General features: G+C 37.9%; 2 protein-coding genes across 4 annotated transcripts; one reads left to right on the top strand and one right to left on the bottom strand.

The window, feature by feature from the left end:
* Positions 1 to 1,637: 1,637 nt before the first annotated feature.
* Positions 1,638 to 11,449, bottom strand: LRRC57 (leucine rich repeat containing 57). 3 transcript variants are annotated; one of them, XM_087722115.1, is made up of 6 exons: positions 11,230 to 11,449; positions 8,263 to 8,448; positions 7,256 to 7,391; positions 6,532 to 6,800; positions 4,466 to 4,651; positions 1,638 to 2,622 (listed from the first exon to the last, which is right to left on the bottom strand). In XM_087722115.1, the coding sequence occupies exons 2-6, from the start codon at positions 8,344 to 8,346 to the stop codon at positions 2,581 to 2,583; spliced, it is 717 nt and encodes a 238-aa protein (XP_087578241.1). In that variant the 5' UTR covers positions 8,347 to 8,448; positions 11,230 to 11,449; the 3' UTR covers positions 1,638 to 2,580. The 3 variants fall into 3 exon arrangements, with proteins under 3 accessions (XP_087578241.1, XP_013918719.2, XP_013918727.2); XM_014063244.2 differs by lacking the exon at positions 11,230 to 11,449 and adding an exon at positions 11,032 to 11,219; XM_014063252.2 differs by lacking the exon at positions 11,230 to 11,449 and adding an exon at positions 10,738 to 11,015.
* A 124-nt stretch (positions 11,450 to 11,573) lies between these two features.
* HAUS2 (HAUS augmin like complex subunit 2) lies at positions 11,574 to 20,497 on the top strand. Its single transcript, XM_014063232.2, has 6 exons — positions 11,574 to 11,713; positions 15,122 to 15,214; positions 15,851 to 15,920; positions 18,257 to 18,389; positions 19,533 to 19,641; positions 20,043 to 20,497. The coding sequence occupies exons 1-6, from the start codon at positions 11,624 to 11,626 to the stop codon at positions 20,190 to 20,192; spliced, it is 645 nt and encodes a 214-aa protein (XP_013918707.1). The 5' UTR covers positions 11,574 to 11,623; the 3' UTR covers positions 20,193 to 20,497.
* Positions 20,498 to 21,534: the final 1,037 nt, after the last annotated feature.

Raw genomic sequence — 21,534 nt, 5'->3', positions numbered from 1 at the left:
TAAATGGTCTCTCAGTCTGGTTCAATAGGAATCACAATCATGGGAAAGACTGCTGACCTGACAGTTGTGCAGAAAACCATCTAACATCCTCCATAAGGAGTGAAAGCCTCAAAAGACAATTACAAAATAAGTTGAATGTGCCCAAAGTGCTGTATCAAAGCACATTAATAGAAAGTTATGTGGAAGGGGAAAGTGTGGAAGAAAAAGGTGCACAAGCAGCAGGGATGACCGCAGCCTGGAGAGGATTGTCAGGAAAAGGCCATTCAAAAGTGTTGGAGACTTTCATAAGGAGTGGACAGAGGCTGGAGTCAGTGCATCAAGCGCCACCACACACAGACGGATCCTGGACATAGACTTCAAATGTCGTATTCCTCTTGTCAAGCCGCTCCTGAACAACAAACAATCTCAGAAGCGTCTTACCTGGGCTAAAGAAAAACAGAAATGGTCTGTTTCTCAGTGGTCCAAAGTCCTCTTTTCTGATGAGAGCAACTTTTGCATCTCATTTGGAAACTAAGGACCCAGAGTATGGAGGAAGAATGGAGAGGCACACACTGCAAGATGCTTGAAGTCCAGTGTGAAGTTTCCACAGACTGTATTGATTTGGGGAGCCATATTATCTACTGGTGTTGGTCCACTGTGCTTCATTAAGTCCAGGGTTAACGCAGCAGTCTACCAGGAGATTTTGGAGCACTCCATGCTTCCTTCCACAGACGAGCTTTATGGGGATGCTTACTTCATTTTCCAGCAGGACTTGGCACCTACCCCCACTGCCAAAAGCACCAAAACCTGATTCCATGACTGTGGGATTACTGTGCTTGATTGGCCAGCAAACTCGCCTCACCTGAGCCCCATAGAAAATCTATGGGGCATTGCCAAGAGAAAGATGAGAGACATGAGACTGAACAATACAGAAGAGCTGAAGGCCACTATTGAAGCATCCTGGTCTTCCATAACACCTCAGCAGTGCCACAGGCTGACAGCTTCCATGCCACGCCGCATTGAGGCAGTAATTGCTGCAAAAGGGGCCCAAACCAAGTACTGAGTACATATGCATGCTTATACTTTTCAAAGGTCTGATATTCTTCTATGTACAATCCTTGTCTTATTGATTGCATGTAATATTCTAATTTTCTGAGATTGTGGATTTGGGGTTTTCATGAGCTGTAAGTCATAATCATCACAATTATGACAAATCATGGCTTGAACTATCTTGCTTTGCATATAATGAGTCTATCTCATATATTAGTTTCACCTTTTAAGTTGCATTACTGAAATAAATGAACTTTTGCACAATATTCTAATTTTTTGAGTTTCACCAGTTAATTATTTCTATTTCCTAGGTTTCACAACTGACCCAACTCCTTTCACCTCTAATTTCTCATTCCCAACTCTGCTGTGTTAAAAGAAATAGCAGGATTTCCTATTGGTACACATAGTACAAATTGTTGATTTATAACACATGCAACATATAACGGGACTTTACAGTTGTGATTAAAACCAGCAGTAGAAAAAAATGAGAAATATAACTGGAACTGATAATGTATGGGGGGGGGGGTGAATTGTAAGAATATTACATCATGTTAGTGTTACTGTGTGTTTCAACCTCCAATCATTTCATTTATGACCATTCCCTAGGGTTGTAGAGTTGTTTTTCATTTTAATTGAAATTTCATTTACACGAACAGTACATTTTACAGAAAGCTTCAGCTGCATGTTTGCCATTCCAATTACAGAAGAATATATTTCAGCTTATTTTGTCAAAAGGTGCCAAAAAAGTTTAAGAAAGTTGTGGAGGTATGGTTTTTGTAAAAAGCATGTAAATTATTCCAAGATTGCATATTTTAAATATCCATGGGTGCTTTGCATAAGGCATCAATACAGTGATCAAACCCTTCCCACCCCCAAACATTGGAGTTTGTTACTCTGATGAAGATTCAAATGCATAGTGTCCTATTATGCAAGCCATCAGTTTAGCACACTAAGGTGAACTATTTGACTAGCAAGTGGAAGACAAACCATCTAGAGAATGACTGTGGTGTGAATCTAGGACAACTGATTTTTATTATGTATATTAAGCCACTATCTGCTCATCCATAATTTGTGCTTCTATTGTAATTTTTCAAATGGCCAGCCCTACATACACTGTAAAATATTTAAAGCCAAGAGATGGATGGATTTGCATTGCGGAGTTAATCTATATTGAATTAGTGAGCCTCCAGGCACATGATCCTACACATATAGCCCATTATCTCCATCTGCCCTGCTTCCTATGTATGAAGTTGTCAGGAACTGTCATAAAACCTCTTCAGCTCAGGACATTTTGTAATTTTCTTCTTAATCTTTGTAGATGGAGACTTAACAAGTGGATGTTAAGTATTATATCCAAGGTTACCAATTCTTGGATTCATTTTGTGAGATCTAAAACATCAAGGCATTTTGAAACCAAAAGGTCACTGTTCTCTTGCCTTTATATAAAGGCTTGAATGTCATTCTCCCAACAGGCTTGTTGCATTTTGGATCCACACATCAGTCATGTTTCTTGTTGTCTTTTCATTCACGAGATAAAACTGGCGCAGTAGTTCAGGAAAATTTTTTCTTTGTAGCCGTGAATCTCTCCATATACTAAAATGTTAAAAAAAAAAGTTTTGTTGATAAATATATCACCTAAATCAAGTTCTAGATAACTCTTGTAAAGAGTTCATTTCTAGATTTATGATTTTCTATTTTTGTCTGTTTAGTACATAATCTATTTCTACTGACTAGTTACAATTTTAATACTATATTAATTCAGACCTTCTGTGTTGTCTTTTCTTTCCTTAATCTGGTGTTGGACAAGAGATGCCTAGCTAGTCTGATAAAGCAAGTAGTGTTCAGACAATTCAAGAGGGCACATTTTAATCATATCACTTGCCACTTGTAGTTAGCTTTAAAATTAAATTCTTTTAAATCATAGTTATATAGATCTCAACAACCAAGAACAGAATAGAATCGTATCTCATGCTCTTTCTTCCTCAGATCTCAATGTCCTGCAAATATATATAGTGCATCACACTTGAGGGCTAAGAGATCAAAGAATAGCACAGGGAACCAGTGGTGGGATTCAAATAATTTAACAACTGGTTCTCTGCCCTAATGATTTCTTCCAACAACCAGTTCACCAGGAGCCAAGGTGGCGCAGTGGTTAAATGCAGCACTGCAGGCTACTGCTAGATCAGCAGGTCAGCGGTTCAAATCTCACCGGCTCAGGGTTGACTCAGCCTTCCATCCTTCCGAGGTGGGTAAAATGAGGACCCAGATTGTTGGGGGCAATATGCTGACTCTCTGTAAACCGCTTAGAGAGGCCTGAAAGGCCTATGAAGCGGTATATAAGTCTACTGCTATTGCTATAACTGCTCAGAAAGTTAACAACCGGTTCTCCCAAAGTGGTGTGAACTGGCTGCATTCCACTACTGGGCAGCACCGATAATTATGGCTTAAAGCAGAAGTCCAGGAAAGTTCTTTTGGTGAACATCAAACAAGAATATACTGCATAGGTTTTTCTAAATTTGATCCAAAGATATGATCCAAATAAGAATGCAAGTTTTAATTGCCAATTTATATAAAAGCCTATATGTGCAATGAAATAGTAAGTAGCAACATCTATTTAACTGTGACTGATCATAAAAAAAGTAGGATTAGTCATGGTTAGTTGTAAGTTAGGTTGGAAGGTCAGAGAAATATCTGAGAAAAGGGCAAAAACAAACCAGTTATTGAGAAGCCTATATGGAGATGCCCATGTGATCCATGTGATGTCCATGTGATCAAAAGGGTCAGTTTGAGATAATCTTTCAATAGGCATATTTATACAATGTCACCTCTCTTATGAAGAATTTAAAAATAGTGATGTGATATTACTGCTATTAAACCTCTTTGGATCAAATTCAGCGGAACTTATGCAGTATGTTCTTGTTTGGTGTTCACCAAAAGAACTTTCCTGGACTTCTCCTTTAAGCCATAATTATCGGTGCTTTCTTTGCTGTTCTAGGATCTCTTAGTCCTTATATAAAACTATATAAGGACTTTGACAAATGTTTTGAAAGGTATAGGGTTTAGTGTCAAATTTGCAGATGAGTCACGCTCTGGCCACTCCTACCCAGTTTAATGAAGGGGGGAAGTCACAATACACACATGACGATGTGATGCTGTGAGTTTGACACCCCTGGTTTAGTCCAATGAGCCAGGAAGTATTTTTAAACACTCATAAAATTCTGATATATTAATCTATTAATTAGGAAATTGTTGTAACTGTTTTCCAAAAGTTTAAGATGAATCAGGAGTTCAAGGCTATGATGTGTGTATAAAAATTGCTCTTTTTTATGATTTCATTTAACAACTGATGCCATTTGACCACTACCCTGCCCAAATATATGGTAAAATGCTACTGTAGTGAAAAAAAGAAATACATATATAGGATTTTCCAACAAACCTTGTCATATCCATCCAATTCTCGGAGTTTCTTGATCTCAAAAAGATTACCCTCTACAGCAAGTAAAGAGATCTGAGAATCACCAAGAATACTCTGTGGAAGTACACTTAGTTCTAGGCAGTTCTCTTCAAGGCGCAGAACTTTGAGGCGTGGACAACGAGAGATCTGGGAGGAGATCTGGGAAATCTGTTATAGTTCCAAAGCAGTAAGCAAAAAGATGGTTACAATGATCATAGTATGTCTCCCTAATTAGAAAATTAAATAAGAAAACAAAAAAGTATTAGTCATGTTTCTAAAACTTGGTCCGGTATTGATATGTGAACTGAGTTTGTTTTGCTATATTAATCAAGTCACCGTGACAATAGGATTGCTAAAAACTCCTGCTACAATTTCAGCAGAATGAATGATTGCAATTGCAGAGTATCTCCAATTAATTACACATTTAAAAAGTAATTGTACTATTACCGTCTTTTTCGGAGTATATAAGATACACTCCCCCGCCAAAAAAGTGGGTAGATAGTGTGGCAGGGGGAGGGGGTTGGTGCGGTGCCAATCAGATGTTCTAGAATGGACCATGGTGGAGAATGGGCCGCAACGAATGGGCAGGGGCGGCAAATGGACGGTGGCGAACTGGTCAGATGCCGGATGGATGCTGGGAGGCAGAGGCAATTTTTTCCCCTTTTTTTCCTCCCCAAAAGCTAGGTGCATCTTATAGTCTGAAAAATACAGTAATTTTCCCATAAGGGATGAATGTATAAACTTGGATCAATATACAGATCGTCCTCAATTTACGATCACAATTGAGCCCAAAATTTATGTTGAGTGAGAAATTTGTTTTCACCCCATTTTATGACTTTTCTTGCCACATTTGTTAAGCGAATCACATTGTTAAATTAGTAACCCGATTGTTAAGTGAATCTGGTTCCCCTATTAACTTTCCTTGTCAGAAGGTCACAAAAGGTAATCATATGCCCCCAGGACATTGCTACCATCATAAACATGAGTTACTTGCTAAGTGTCTGAATTTTGATCATGTGACCATGGGGATGCTGCAACAGTCATGTCTGAAAAATAAGTCTCTTTTTCCAATGCCATTGCAACTTTGAATAGTCATTAAGTAAACCAGTGTTTTTCAACCACTGTGCCGCGGCACACTAGTGTGCCGTGACATAGTGTAAGGTGTGACGTGGGAAAAACACCCGCCTATATTGAATATAGGCACAGAGTTAAAAAAAATTAACATTTTCTAATGGTGGTGTGCCTCGTGATTTTTTTCATGAAAAAAGTGTGCCTTTGCACAAAAAAGGTTGAAAAACACTGAAGTAAACTGTTGTAAAAAAGGACTATCTGTAGTTTACATTTTGTCCATCAATGTAAATATCAATTTCAAATGTTAAGAGTTAATTCTTGATTTTATTAAGAGAACTATTTCAACTTTTTATTAAATGCGCCTAAAAAGAATCTGTTACAGGTAGTCCTCAAGTTACAACCACAATTGAGTTCAACATTTTTGTTGCTAAGTGAGACATCTGAGTTTGCCACATTTTACGAATTTTCTTACCACAATTGTTAAGTGAATCATTGCATTTCTTAAGTTAGTAACATAGTTAAGTGAATCTGTATTCCCCATTGACTTTGATGATGCCTCCGCAATGCTCCAGCTGCTCGGCGGAGTGTCATGCAGGCGCTGTATGCTCCATGCACGGAAGCCCCGAAGAGCTCAAATACAGTAAGGACAGCGGGTGGGCCCTCTGGAGCACCGTACTGAAACAGTATCCGGTGCTCCCAGCAGGCACCGGTACGCCTGTACTAGGGCGTACCGGTCGTAACCTACCACTGGAACTGCCATAGTGGCCATTGCTAAGTGATGCAGTTTACAACATGAACTTTATGACTGCATTGTTTAGCAAATTTCAGGCCCGATTATCACTGTTAACCAAGGGCTACCGTTAATGCCAAATAAACCCCCACCTCTTGCAAATTTGGCTTATAGCATTAACTATATCTCCATCCCATAGTATTTATGATACATAACATTGCTCAACTACAATAATATACTTCCAGACCTGATTTTGATTTAAGTTCAGTTCAATGGCCTGTAGCTCTCCTATTGTGTCTGGGATGCTCTGGATCTGATTTCTGGAAAGATCTACCACATCTATATGATGAAGACTGCATAGCTGAACAGGTATAGTTTGAAGCTTGTTTCCGGAAAGGCTCAGAGTCTTTAGCGCTGCAAGTTGTCCAAAACTGCTAGGTAAACGTGTCAACTGGTTATTGTTCAGATGTAGAATTTCCAGCTTTTTCAGCTTGCAGAGATCCTCAGGTAATACAGCTAGTAATAAATTATAAATAGAATTAAATCATGATGCTGAGAAAAAAGAACAATTATTAAAATGTCAAGACTGAATATTTAATCTGCTATATAATGCTCATTAGAATAAAGATTCATAATATAACAGAATGTTCTTTTGTAATATATGATATAGAGATATAATTTCTTCTACTTATATATTGCGAATTGCCTGGGTTAATACACAGGCTCCACTTTCCATCAGAACTCTTGCAGTTGAGAAGATGTGGGAAGAGAACAAGAGAGCCAATAATAAATTTTTTCTAGCTGAGCAAGTCCCTATTTCATAAGAATCAAAATAATTTTGATTACCTTAGCATTCAGCAGCACATTACCTTAGTAACAAGTAATTGCACTTACAAACAAATCTTTATTAGTACTGAAACATTATTTAATATGCAATATATAGCAAGCTAAAAATACTTAAGTAAACATACTCAGTCTGTTGTGATTTAAAGCAAGACTTTTCAATACAGAGAACTTTCCTATAAAAGGTGGAAGTGATTCAAGCTTATTGTTGGACAAATCTATTGTTCTGAGATTACTTGCCAACTTCTGTAGATCTTCAGGAAACTGAAAAAGAATTCAGATATTGATGAAATTACTCTAAGAGTTAAAAACTGCAACAAATAAATATACAGAATCAGAAAGATTTCTAATAAAAATTATGTTTTGTAGTCTTACATTCCACAAATAATGAAAGATTGGGAAAGGATTGGGAAATCTGTCCAAAATCAATTAACTATAATTGGAACAAAACCCAACACAATAAAGTATTTCATATTATGCAAAATCAAAATAAATAAAACCTAATATGAACTGCCATAGTTGCTTAATAGATATAACAGCTTATTGAGTCATATTTCTTTTTAGAAATTCCAAGTCAGAGAGCTTTAGTAAAACTGTACAGAACTGCAATTTTTAAATACAGTCATCAGAAGTAAGCTTTATTAAATGTTCTACCTTTAGAAATGCAAACTGATTTCTATAATAAAAAACAGCATCAATACCTTTATGGTATAGATATTAATTAGAACATATTCAATATTTTTATTAGAAGTATGTAAAATATATTGTGTTCAGATTGAATGCATTCAGAAATATTCCAACATTAAATGCTGCATTTTGAGACAAACATTTGGTTTCAGGATTAAAACAGCTTTTTAAAAACAAACAAACAAATTGGGTATTATCAAGCTGAAAATAAAAAATAAAAACTTTGCTTTTAGAATACTCTTATTGGATTTCTAGTAAGATCAGCTTACTCCAAGCCTGAAATGGTCTAAAATGCAAAGTCTCAAATAGCCAAATTAGTCCTATACATATGTAATCAAAAGGACAATATTCTGAATTCCAAAACAAAATACAATTTTATCTTTCTAGCATTTCATGGATTAAAGGAAAATGAATTTTGGTGCCATATGTACACAAAATTGAGATTTACCTCAGAAAGCCCTTTCCCAGTTAATTGGAATACTCCTGTTTTTTGGGCCGTCTCCAAATGTGCTTTTAAGGCACTGTTTCCCATCTTTCTGTTCTTGTCTTTGCAACTGGCAAACAAAAGGATTGTGGCAGATGTGTAGTGGAGTCCCTCTCATTCATACGACATTAGGCAACATGAAATTACTTTCTGTTAAAAAGTAAATTGAGAATAAATTAAATAAAGGTTTAGCTATATGATTTTCTTCTCAATATTCTCACCTCTATGGTAAATTGAGGCACTGTCTTCCATGCCACTGACTCAAGTAAACATAAGTTACTCAAATCATCACCATTGCATAAAATTAATCTTAACACAACATTCATTAGTAATAAGGCAGAATTATGTGAAAATGTTGCTACATAACAGAAAAGATGGAAATGATAAATGAAAATACTGTATTCAAACTCATGCTAACCTGAAAACAAGACCTGCTCAAAAGTATTTGTTTTCAGTTAGCTTCTGCAAATTAATTAATAACTGCTGGAAAAATGGATACATTATATAATAGTAACTGAACAGATAGTCAGTTTTTATAGCATTAAAGTCTATGGCAATGTATTAACCTCCACTCCAGAGATTCAGCATATTTCCAAATATATACACATAAAACTGAATTTAAAAAATAAATAAAACTACAGGCAAGTCTTTTTGATAATGACTTCATGTCTCCACTGCTTACACCCAAGTAGGAAGTCCTTGGGCTTCCAAATAGCTATGAAGAGTTTGTTGTTTGTAAACATATTTAGAGATGGAGAGGTTTGGCCTACCCAATTGTTATGGTATGTTAGTTAAGCCTTTTATGTGACAAATGCTTTTAGTACAGTAAGCCATTTACAGCCTATGGGAATTTAGCAGCATAGAGCCTTGGCATATGTAGTCGTATCTTGGTACTCAACTGCTTTGAAATAATCAAATTTGATACTCAATGCATTTTGGTGCAAATCCCCCCCCCCCACTCAGTTTCTTTGGTAATCATCCCACAAACTAGAACTCATCAGTGTAGGCTGCCTTGTGACTCATTACATTATTCCTTATATAAAAAGGTATTTGTTACTTGTTTATTTTTGGTGCTCATCCCGGAACCAATTAATGAAGAGTACCAAGGTACCACTGTAAATAAATCCATGAAGTACAAGACTCCACACAGTTATAGCTTCCAATGAGCTGTGCTTTCCTTTGACCACATACGAATCGCATTGCACAACTTTCTCTAACACAGCTTTCTCTAGTGTTGCAGTCACAAGACTTGTTTCATATAAAATCAATAGACTTTCTAAATATTTTGCTCCTGATGTCAGAGTTTCCTATTCTAAAACACTTTTGCATTAGCACTAATCCAAAAGTAACAAGGTACGCACTGTTTCTAATTTTGCCTTCCTTAGCTTAGTACTGCCTCATTAATTACTGTTTTCTGTGACAAATCAGCAGTATTACAAAGAAATACTGTACGGATTATAGGTTTTCAGGTACCAATTCAAGCTAATGCCTTTTTGTTCATAATAGCAATACATTTTTTTTCTCCACACACTGGGATATTAAGAAAACTTTGTTCATCTAACAATGCTTTTAGACAGTACAAGTAGTCTTCATCCTCACAATTGAGCCCAAAATTAACTTTGCTAAACAAGACAGATATTAAGAGTTGCCCATTTTATGACATTTCTTGCCCATTTTATGACATTTCTTGCCACAGTTGTTAACAGTTAACAGTTGTTAAATTAGTAACATGGTGATTAAGGGAATCTCTTCCCCATTGTCTTTGCTTGTCAGGTCACAAGGAGTGATTGACCCCAGATCTCTGCAACCATCATAAATACAATGCTAGTTGCCAAGAGCCCAAATTTTGATCACATAGATTGTATGGATGCTGCAACAGTCATGTGGAAGCCAGTCATAAATCACTTTTTTCAATGCCATTGTAATTCCAAACACTACACAAATGGTTGTAAATGGAGGACTTATCTGTATTACCGAATTTCTCTTTCGCTGGCTTTTGTACTAGCTGCTAGCCTTCTTTTACCTGGAACTGTGAAAATTGGGTAAGGAGAAGGGCAGGTAAGTGAAGTCAGCCTTAACTCAGAGAATTTGGGATAACCTCAGTTTTGACCATCAAGGGGCCAGCAACAAAGTATGTTTAGGCGAATATTTACCTTCCTCTCACTGATAAGGGGGGGAAATAAGCAAGGTGTCATCTCTTTCTCCCACCAAAAGACACAGGCGGGCAGCATAGGGAAGGGGCGGCATCAACGCAATTCCCGAACTTCGCAGGAAAAAATATTTCTCCATTGAAGTAAATCACAGTCAAATCACGCTAATCCCATGCACGCTAATCCGGATGAGAGGCTGGGTCCAGTTAACTACAGTTTTACTAAACAGGTCACACTGCATGAACACGAACCAAACAAACTATGGTTTAGCGCGAAATGAAAGCCTAACCTCAAAGGGATTTAACTTTTCCAGGATGACACGTTACGGCTACAAAAAGCCGGATGACCATTTAGATGGATCTTTCTTCTTTCCTCAATAAACGTCCAGACCCAAAAGTTTCTTCTTCGCTGCCATCCAATAATCGTCCCGATTTTTACTGCGGCACTTTCTAATGGAGTTCATCTCCCATAATCAGGCTACCAACTTCAGCCTCTCGACTCCAACGCCCTCGGTAGATCTCCCCTTGGGAAGCCACCAAGGGAGATCCCCCTCCCCAAAAAAATTCCTCCTGGACGGGATTACCTTCGTCCCTTTACTTAGTCGGCACAACCTCGCATCCTAGCAACAAGCATACGCAGGACGACGAGAAACAGCGGCCGGGCGACTTCAGTCGTCCGCGGAGGAGCCAAGCACACGGATGACAGCCAGCCTAGCCTCTAATGGCGTGCTTCTCCGCTCGGAAAATAATATTTGAGAATCTCGGGGATGGGGGAGGATTACCCAGAGTATCCCGAGTGCCTTCCGCCACAATCAAAATGGCCGAAGGAGTCGCCATTTTTATTTTATTTCTTTTTCTTTTTTTTCTTTTGGCTTCCAGATGCCCCGTGAGAGGGGGAAAGCCACCAACTCTTTTGTACAGAGAAGTCGATGCTTCGGCGGACCCCGCTAGGGTACATCGTGATACGGGACGGCCCATAGAGGAAGTGGGAGGAATCTCCTTCGGTCTCCCCGGTGGTAAGAAGAGACTTGCGTGGCGGGAGAGCTGCTCGGCCGCACTCAACATGGCGCCGCGCGCGTCCCAGGCATCTCCGGGAGGCGCTTTCTAGGCAGGTGGGCGGGCTTACGGTCGAAGCGCGCGCGCGCGCGGGTGTGGCTCCCGGAGGCTCGCCTGGCCATGGCTTCCTCCAACCCTTGGGATCCCGTGCAGCCCACGGCGGCGGGACTGATGTTGGCGCGGACTCTCTCCGCGGGAATGGTGTCTCAGGTGGGGCGGTTGGTTCTTTCCTTGCAAATCATAATCGCCTCTGAGGCTGTTGTGGATCGCCCAAACAGTGCCAGCCAAGCCTTAAGATAGAAGGTAGTCTGCACACCAGAATGGGGGGGAAAAAGCCCAGATTACTCATGATTTGTACGCGATACAAAAAAATCGGGGTGGGTGGGGTGTCTTTAAAGCACGTTCTTCCTGTTTTCTTCCGGGATTACTTTGGAAAAATCGCTTTCCCGCGATGTAGGGTGTTGCAGTGATTCCGCTGCACGCTCGGTCGTTTTATTTCAAATTAAGCGGGGCAGATTTGCATGGTGGCGTGTCTGCCTTTAAGGAATGTAAATGCCACTCCATTGCAATTAGTCCCTGTGTGTTCTTGGATCCGATGAATAGAACAGGAATTGGAATTGGAATTGAATTCTTTATTGGCCAAGTGTGATTAAACACACAAGGAATTTGTCTGGTGCATATGCTCTCAGTGTACATAAAGAAAAATAAAATAGAATACATCAAGAATCATAAGATACAACACTTGGTTGAAGTCATAGGTTACTAATAAGCAATGAAATCATACTAGGAAATAAATAAAACAATATAAATTTTTAAGATACAAGCAACATGGTTATAGTCATAAGTGGAAAGAGATAGGTACTAGGAAGGATGAGAAGAATAATAATAGTACAGTCTTAGTAAATAATTTTACAGTGTTGTGGGAATTAGTTGTTTAGCAGAGTGATGGCATGGGGGGGGGGTGACTGTCCTTGTATCTTGTTCTGGTGTGCAGTTGAAACAATTTATTCCAGGATGTGAGAAGTCTAGATATTTTCACAGCCCTCTTTGACTCCTGCAATATACAGGTCCTCAATGGAAGGCAGGTTGGTAGCAATTTTTTCCCCTGTAGTTTTGATTATCCTCTGAAGTCTGTCTGTCTTGGGTTGCAGAGCAAAACCAGACAGTTATAAAGGTGCAGATGACAGACTCAATAATTCCTCTATAGGACAGAATCAGCAGCTCTTTGGGCAGTTTGAGCTTTCTGAGTTGGCACAGAAAGAACATTCTTTGTTGTGCTTTCTTCATGACATTTTTGATGTTAGGTGTCCATTTTAGGTCTTGAGATATGATAGAACTCAATGTGACACACAAAAAAAGTGCACAGATTGGAACAAAATGCGATTTGAATCTTCCTCTAGTCTAGAAACACTCTGTATTTATTCAGTAAATACTTCAGGATAGACGCATCCGCTGTTATTTTTGTGGGAATGTCCTCTGAATTTCATAGAGCACACTTCTGATTTTTGGGTATGAAAAGCGATTTTGAAAAAAACAGGACATGTTTGTGAGCAACCCTTGATCTGGTGCTATAGTCAAGTAATTAATTTCTGAGAGAAGACTATTTTCCTCTGTCTAGGCTAGGGGCTTCCCAGATGTCTGACAAAAGGAAGACATGTCATTGTCTTTGTCCTCACATTTTGCATCCAGCAGGAATTGCCTTAAAAACAAATATTGTCTGGCTTTTTGAGTGTTTTGTAATTTTTTTTACATTTTGGATTATTTTCACAGTAGTATATTATAAAGTGTTTGCTTTTTCCCCCTTCCTTATCTGTTGACAGATTCAATGGCCTAGATTTACGTTACTTAATTTATTTTCTGATTCCAGCAATAGGCTTCAATCCAGCCCCTTCAAATTTAGAATTACTGTATTTTTCGCATTATAAGATGCACTCCCCACCCAAAAAATAGCAATAGCAATAGGAGTAGACTTATATACCGCTTCATAGGGCTTTCAGCCCTCTCTAAGCGGTTTACAGAGAGTCAGCATATTGCCCCCAACAATCTGGGTCCTCATTTTACCCACCTCGGAAGGATGGAAGGCTGAGTCAACCCTGAGCCGGTGAGATTTGAACCGCTGAACTGCTGATCTAGCAGTAGCCTGCAGTGCTGCATTTAACCACTGCGCCACCTCGGCCAGCAGTGGGTGGAAATGTGTATGTGTCTTATAGAGTGTATGTTGCTGAATCCCCGCCCACCTGCTGGCCGTATTCAGCCTCCGCACACCCCATTTGTCAGCCCGTTCCAGGCGGCAGGGATTGCGGCGGCCGCCAATTGCCAATGGCAATAAGCAGCAGCGGCAATTCCCTCCTCTTGGAATGGGCTGAAAACGAGGCATGCTGAGGCCAAAAATGGGACCCACAGAGGCAGCGATAGGCGGCGACAATCCCCACAGCCTGGAACAGCTGATTGGCGATATTCTGGGAAGCTGATCCAACCACCAATCAGCTGCTCATGCTAAATCAAGCTGCAATAATGTCCTGAAGCTAACTGGACTGTTTGATGCAGGGATGCTAGCCAGATGGATGCTGGGAGGCAGAAGCAGGTTTTTTTTTTTCTTGTTTTCCTCCCCAAGAGCTAGGTATGTCTTACGGTTCGGAGTGTCTTATATTGAAAAAAATATGGTAATGTAATTTGTAGATCACATGGGTTGTCATGGATTTCTATGACAACATTTGAAAATAAAGATTGTTGGGAAAATATTGCAATTGAAAAAATTGAAGCTGGTAGAAGTAATTTCATATACATGTAAGGCCTAAGTACATGTCCTGCAGTTTTTTGCTGTAATTTCTGACACCCTTCAAAGAAACTTAAAAATATAGTATGTGCTGTTTCTGCCCCACCTTTTGCCCTTTTCTGTAATTGTCCATTTCTTCCTTTGCCTGTTCAGGTACCTTGTAAACTTGTTTGCCCAAATTTCTGTTCTTTTATCATACAAGTTGCCTGTGTTTATTAACTCTGCTTGGAGAGTGGACACACTATATATAAAGTACAAATCTAAGGTTTCTTATTCATATTAAATATGATACATTAGGTATGTGCAACTTTATGGACTATTTATAGTTCATAATGTCGCACATACCTAATGCATCATATTTTAAAATATAAAAGATACATAAAACGTATTTTTTCATAAATATTTGAATTGCATTCTGCTCCTTATCAGTAACCACTTTTATTTTAATCGAATCGTTTGATTGCTTTTAGAATAACCTACTCTTCATAATAGACACATATTTTGATCAAATTACCTTTATGTGCTATTGCATAAGCTTGATTATTCTGAGGTATATAAAGAATTTTAGATTGTAAAGTTTGATACTAAACAAAAAAATGATACAACAATAATTTCCAACTGTAGATTTTACTTTTGAGACAGCAACACAAAGAAGAAATAAAACATTTTAAAAGATGCGTGTATGTAGTCTTCTGTGTGTCAGTCTCTCCTAGTAAGTGATAATTTTCTAAATTTTTATTAGTTTCAGAATTAATTGAGCTTTATTTACAAATGTATGTTCTAAACTTCAATCTTAATTTCACGAGTGGTTGAGTTGGTTTGTTTTTTCTTTTCTTCTGCAGGGGACTCTAGATATATGTAGAAAACCATCTGCTTGTTTTACTTATGCCTCCGAAGCAGAACAAATTGCTGATCTCCAAGCTGAAGTCAGCCGGGTAAATAATATTTTAGTACTAGAACAAGACTTATTTTGATAAAAATGATGTGAAGTGTGAACATTTGCTCTATTAGTCACAATACCTTCTGTTCCAGAAGAGAAGTCAGTATAAACTTCTTTAATATTATAATACCTCTGATGTTTTCAGAGGGGGAAAAGGATGTATATAGCAGGTATATACTGGTTTCCTCCCCCCTTTTTTTTGTATACATGTAGTCCTTGCTTATCAACAACTTAATAACAGACACACCCCCCCAAAAAAAGCTACTTATCATCCATGCTGGAATTCCAATGACTGCAATACATAGCCATGGTCACATGACCACATTTCAGGTACTTGGAAACCAACTCAATTTTATGGCTGGTTGCAGCATTCTGCAGTCTTGTAACCATGGTTTTTTGCTGGTATATAGTCTTTTTGGCCAGAAGTGAACTCTAAAGAAGAGCTATATAGTAAAATAAAGCACCTAGTGCAAATATGCAAAAGTAAAGAATGAATATGTTAAATATTTGCATTTCAATATATCAAATACTTTTGTAAAAATAATGGAGCGTCATTTTAGCAGGATTCATATAACTTTAAATACTTTTAAAAATTGCACAAAAAATGTAAACCACTGCTTCAATGTTTCAGATTAATTTGGAGACCGAAGCCCTGCAAATGGAAAAAGATACAGCAGACATTACTCATCCATTTTATCTTAGTAAGTATTGTTAAGATTGCTATTTAATCTTTCAGGTATGAAGTTAAGTAATTGGACATAATATAAGACTTTGTATTAATTTTGTATGTTCATACAATTGGAAACATCTTTTGGAATTATTTGTTGTACAGTTTTGTTGGTAGTATTTTCGGAAGTGGCTTGCAAGTAACTAGGACAAAGAAAAAGTCACTGGTCCAAAGTCATCCAGCTGTTGTCTGTCTCCAGGCAGGATTACCCATAGTCACTCACGCCCTAGGAATCTTTAGATTGAACTACTGCAACTTGTTTTACAAGCATCTGGAAGTTTCAGTTATTGCTGAACGTGGTGGCACAATCAGTTAGCAATACTGTTTTACAGCATATGTGACACCCCAGTTCCACAGTCTGCATAGGCTACCAATATATTTCAAAGTGTAATTCACAGTGTTGGCGATCATCATTAAAGCCCTCTGTGACTTGGGGTAAATTATTTATGGGGTCATCTCTGCCTGGTTATTTCTACCCATCCTATTTGATCATACATAAGGGCGTGTTCTGAGTCCCATCCACCAAGGAATATGTTTTTATCATTTTTCATATTAGCCACTCGGTCATATATAATGGCAGCCATATAAATCTATTAAACATATAAATCCTCAATCTCCTGGCTTCTAATTCTTCTTCTTCCTAGTGTATTCCTGCAGGTGTAAGGTTCGCTTTTTGGATCCTAACTTCTAATTGTGCCTTAACTATTAGATCAAACTGGTCTGCCAGGATGCTTAAAAATGCAGCATTGTCTACTTGAGTGGGAAGAGAGAGATTGTTGCCTTTAGAAGCTTTGTGGATGCTGTAAGCCTTTTTGGCAATATTGTTTTGAAGAGCAGCATACATTAAAATAATAATACAGGATATGGGATTAAAATACACTCTTCTGCACCATAAGAATCAATTTGTGAGGCTGTCACTAATCGTTTGCAAAGTGTTGCAAAGGAGAAAAAGGGCACTTTCATTATATGGGAAAATGTCCTTTTAGAAAGTTGAATATAATTCCAATGTGTGCTTATTGTAAGATTTTTGGGATGGTACACATTGAGAAATTGAACTTTAAATTCAGAGTAACATTGGAACATACAGTTTAGATGTTTAGCAGATGCCAGGCAAGCTAGTACTTCCTGGACCAGAGGTGGGTTCTTCCCTATATGGTCCAGTACGCCAGAAGAGGTAGTGAAAATCTGGCGTACCAGATAGGAGCAGTAGTAATGGTGGCTTGGCCACACCCCCGAACCTGTTCTCCCATCAGAAGCTTCATCAGAACCTTTTTTTTTTTTAAAAAAAGGTTTTTTCCCCTGCCGGTTCAGGCAAGGGGGAAAAAAGCTTTAAAAAGAAAGAGAGAGGGAGGGGGGAGGGAGGGAAAAAGAAAGAAAGAGAGAGAGAGAGAGAGAGAGAAAGAAAGAAAGAAAGAAAGAAAGAAAGAAAGAAAGAAAGAAAGAAAGAAAGAAAGAAAGAAAGAAACTCACTTTTCAGCCAGGAAATTCAGCCAAGGAGAAAAACAAATGCTTTAAATCTGAACTGAGCATGCCTGGCTGTGGAATTCTGGGAGTTGAAGTCCACAAGTCTTAAAGCTGCAAATTTTGGAGTCCTGCTTTAAATTGAAAAGCTGCTCGGAAGGAGGTTTGCAAAGTGATATTCAGCAGTTATTGGGCGGGGGGGGAGGTTGCTTCCCACAGCGGGAAGGGAGAAAGAAAGAAGGAAGGGAGGGAGGAAGAAAAAAACAGCACAGCAAATTAGGGCTAGAAGGCTACCCAGAGGTCATCTAATTCAACCCCCTGCTGCAGCAGGAAACCTTACATTGTCTGGATTATTTTGGTGCCTCTAACAGAGGGGGAAATTGCCAGAAAGGAGAAATAGTTTACTAGGACAAGGCTGCCATGCAGAGGAAGGTAGAGATCATCCTTGGCTTATGACTATAATTGAGCCCAAAATTTTGGTTGCTAAGCAAGAGGGTTGTTAAGTGAGCTTCACCACATTTTACCCAATCCATGACATCTCGTGGTGAGTGACATCAAGTTGGCCATGCCCACCCAGTTACATGACCGCCAAGCCATGCTCACAAAATAGATAGTAGAAAGTTTTCAAACCCACCCCTGTCCTGGACTATTGTATAGATCCCACCCCCTTTTCTCTTTCTCTACTCATACTGGTACTTGCTTTTTAATTAACCCAGGTGTCTCCTGACAATGTGCTAGAATTCATATTGGGAAGACTATGATCTAAGGTAGTTTTTCTCCATATGTCCTGTAACCCTGATTTACATTAATGCACCAGCCAGTTTTACTTTGACATTTTCTTTTGCATAGCTCAGAGATGCCAGGCTTTGCAAGCAATGAACAGGCACCTGGATGCAGTGCTAAAGGATAAAAGAACTCTGAGGCAAAGGCTAGTTAAACCACTGTGTCGAGAAAGTCTGCCTATAGAAGCTGCCTTCCACAGGTATCAAACTTCCTAATTTTGTATGTTTACTTAGTATTTGTTATTGGTGAAATCTGTGAGAGTCCAGTAGAGTTTGGGGCTGATAAAAGTGGGCAGAAACTCCCTTGTATGCACAGTTGTTTTTACTTCTTTCAACATCCTTTCATTCCTTGGAATTGGCTGCATTCTATCCAATACCCAACCCACCCTTGCATTGTTAACATTTCTGCCAAACACATTTCCCTGTAAAGTTTGTGTTCATTCTTGCTACCTTTCCCCTTTGTATGGGGGGAATAATAATGGCATTCTTCCAGCAGTCAGGTACAGTGACAATCTGCTGGTATTTGTAAAACACACATTTTATCTTAGGTTTGATTGAGAGGATTTTATTTTATTTTTAACAACAGAAGACAGGTGCTGTCAGCTACATTTTACGGTTGTGCTGGATGTATTTAGCCAATTTCCCATTTAATAAAATACATAGTATAAAAATATAGTCTTCTAGCACACCAAAAAGGTCATTGGACCGCATCATATCCTTATATTTATTGTGCTGTTTATTTCACCTTATATGGTTGGTATTCATTTTTACAGCTCTAAATAGTCTGGGCACATTACTTTAAACCATTACTGAGCCTGTATCAACCCTCTTCTATTTTGAGATCTGCCTTAGCAGCCCAAATCTCTAACCCATCCCTGTTGAAGGCGTAATGGATAAGCTTTGGGAGAGGATCTTTCCTTGAGAAGCTTGACAATCTTCTCTCTACATTTGAAAGGGGTATGTGAATGCTTAGTTATTCACATTTTTACTTATTTATAGAAGCATTTTGTCCCTTTTCAAATAGTTTAACTTAGATTTTGCTATTTAGCATTATTTTTAAGGTTTTATATTAATACCCTGGTATGATTGTTAAAAACATTTGTTGGGAAAATAGAAACAATTTTTTTTTAAAAAAAATTCGCCTAATGTTTTAGACATGTTGATTTTTTGGCAAAAAGTAGAATGTTCAGTCTTGATTGAGGTATATTTTAGGTTTGACAATGTTTATAGAAAGTTGATATGGTTTTTAAATCCATTTTTAAATGGGAGAATTAAGAAATAAAATCCAAAGATTCTAAAAACTTCTCAAACTGAATATGGCATCTTTGCTTCTTGTATTTTAGAGATGTGGTAGAATTGCTGGCACTGGCAGTATCTTTTATTGAAAAATTAGAAACCCACTTACTTACTATAAGAAAAATCCCTGAAATACCTGAAAACATTAGAAATATGGTAAGTGGGTAATATTTGGGTAATATTTTAACATTTCACTAATACTCTTTCTTTCCCTAAGGACAATTTACAAGGTTAGCTATTTGAGTGGTACAAAGAACACCTTTATTTCTTAATCTAGAAATATAATACCAGTCTACTACATGATGCATCTGTAACCTGAAAAAACATGAGAAATACTTTGGGGGAAATGCAAATTGATACAGTACTTCATTTCATACTATACTTCCTCCTGAAATGAAAAGATACTATTTTAATGACTTTTCTTATTCTCAAATAGTATATGGAATAAACTAGCATATACTAATAAAATTACTTTGGCTTTCAGCTATTTTTAGCTTTCAAGATATTGAAATATTGCCAAATACTACTGAAATATTTATTTTCATATTATATTACAGAGGAGTGCATTAGAAAAGATGTACTTATTGGTAACAGAGACAGAAGAACTGGCAGAACAAATCTTGGAGTGGAGAGAGAAACAGAAAGGAATCTTTGAGAATACGCAACTGATTGGTGGATTAGATTCTTTTTTCAAAAGTATACGATAATACATTTATTTTTCTATTTTTCCATTCCAAGGCTAGTTTAACAATTTTGTGGGATTAATAAAATACACATACACATTTTATTCATGCTTTCATATTTGTAACTGCATTTGCATTAGATTCTGAAATGAAATTTATATATGAAAATAGTGTTGTATGGAAACTGGTGACATAGGTTAAATTACTGAGAATTTCTCTTAAGTGCCTGAGGAATGTTTTAATGAAAGGTTGACACTGACTTAAATAACATCTCTTTTAGGTATGTATGTTATTTATACCAAGAAAATAAAACAAATTTTAAAAGCTAACTGGGTTTGTGCTTATTTGATCCATATGTCTGTCAATAACCGGTTCAAAGTGTGAGCTTGTAAGTAAAAATGTCACTTGCTACCTTGCATTTTCCTTCTGCTTTTTTATTTAAAAGCTGTAGAATAGAATAGAATAGAATAGAATAGAATAGAATAGAATAGAATAGAATTCTTTATTGGCCATGTGTGATTGGACACACAAGGAATTTGTCTTTGGTGCATATGCTCTCAGTGTACATAAAAAGACAAGATACATTCGTCAAGAATCATACGGTACAATACTTAATGATAGTCATAGGGTACAAATAAGCAATCAGGGAACAATATCAATATAAATTGTAAGGATACAAGCAACAAAGTTACAGTCATGCAGTCATAAGTAGGAGATGGGTGATAGGAACGATGAGAAGACTAATAGTAATAATAATGGAGCCTTAGTGAATAGTTTGACAGTGTTGAGGGAATTACTTGTTTAGCAGAGTGATGGCGTTCAGGAAAAAACTTCTTGTGTCTAGTTGTCTTGGTGTGTACCGTAGTGCTCTATAACATCATTCTGAGGGTAGAGTTGAAACAATTTATGTCCAGGATGTGAGGGGTCTAAATATTTTCATGCCCCTTTTTTTGACTCGTGCAGTATACAGGTCCTCAATGGAAGACAGGTTGGTAGTAATTGTTTTTTTCTGCAGTTCTAATTATTCTTTGAAGTCTCTGTCTGTCTTTTTGGGTTGCAGAACCAAACCAGACAGTTATAGAGGTGCAGATGATAGACTCAACAATTCCTCTGTAGAACTGTTATCAGCAGCTCCTTGGGCTGTTTGAGCTTCCTGAGTTGGCACAGAAAGAACATTCTTTGTTGTGCTTTTTTGATGACGTTTTTGATGTTAGGTGTCCATTTTAGGTCTTGAGAGATGATAGAACCTAAAAATTTGAAGGTCTCTACTGTTGATACTGTGTTGTCTAACATTGTAAGAGGTGGAAGTATGGGAGGGTTTCTCCTAAAGTCTACCACCATTTCTACGGTTTTGAGTGTTCAATTC

This window comes from Thamnophis sirtalis, unplaced genomic scaffold (assembly GCF_051295495.1).
Source record: "Thamnophis sirtalis isolate CommonGarterSnake01/CBP01778 unplaced genomic scaffold, rThaSir2_p1.2 scaffold_1, whole genome shotgun sequence".
In the NCBI taxonomy this organism is placed as follows: domain Eukaryota; kingdom Metazoa; phylum Chordata; class Lepidosauria; order Squamata; family Natricidae; genus Thamnophis; species Thamnophis sirtalis.
The sequence above is the reverse complement of the archived record's forward strand: the minus strand, read 5'-3'. Positions and strand labels throughout refer to the sequence as shown.

Excerpts from the sequence above, each read along its gene's own strand:
- LRRC57 (XM_087722115.1), bottom strand. The coding sequence starts at position 8,346 with ATGGGAAACAGTGCCTTAAAAGCACATTTGGAGACGGCCCAAAAAACA. Across the intron at positions 4,652-6,531 it reads TGAACTTAAATCAAAATCAG|ATTTCCCAGATCTCCTCCCA; the intron begins GTCTGGAAGTAT and ends GAACTATAACAG. Across the intron at positions 2,623-4,465 it reads AATTGGATGGATATGACAAG|TATATGGAGAGATTCACGGC; the intron begins GTTTGTTGGAAA and ends TTAACATTTTAG.
- HAUS2 (XM_014063232.2), top strand. The coding sequence starts at position 11,624 with ATGGCTTCCTCCAACCCTTGGGATCCCGTGCAGCCCACGGCGGCGGGA. Across the intron at positions 11,714-15,121 it reads CCGCGGGAATGGTGTCTCAG|GGGACTCTAGATATATGTAG; the intron begins GTGGGGCGGTTG and ends TTTCTTCTGCAG. Across the intron at positions 19,642-20,042 it reads CTGAAAACATTAGAAATATG|AGGAGTGCATTAGAAAAGAT; the intron begins GTAAGTGGGTAA and ends ATTATATTACAG.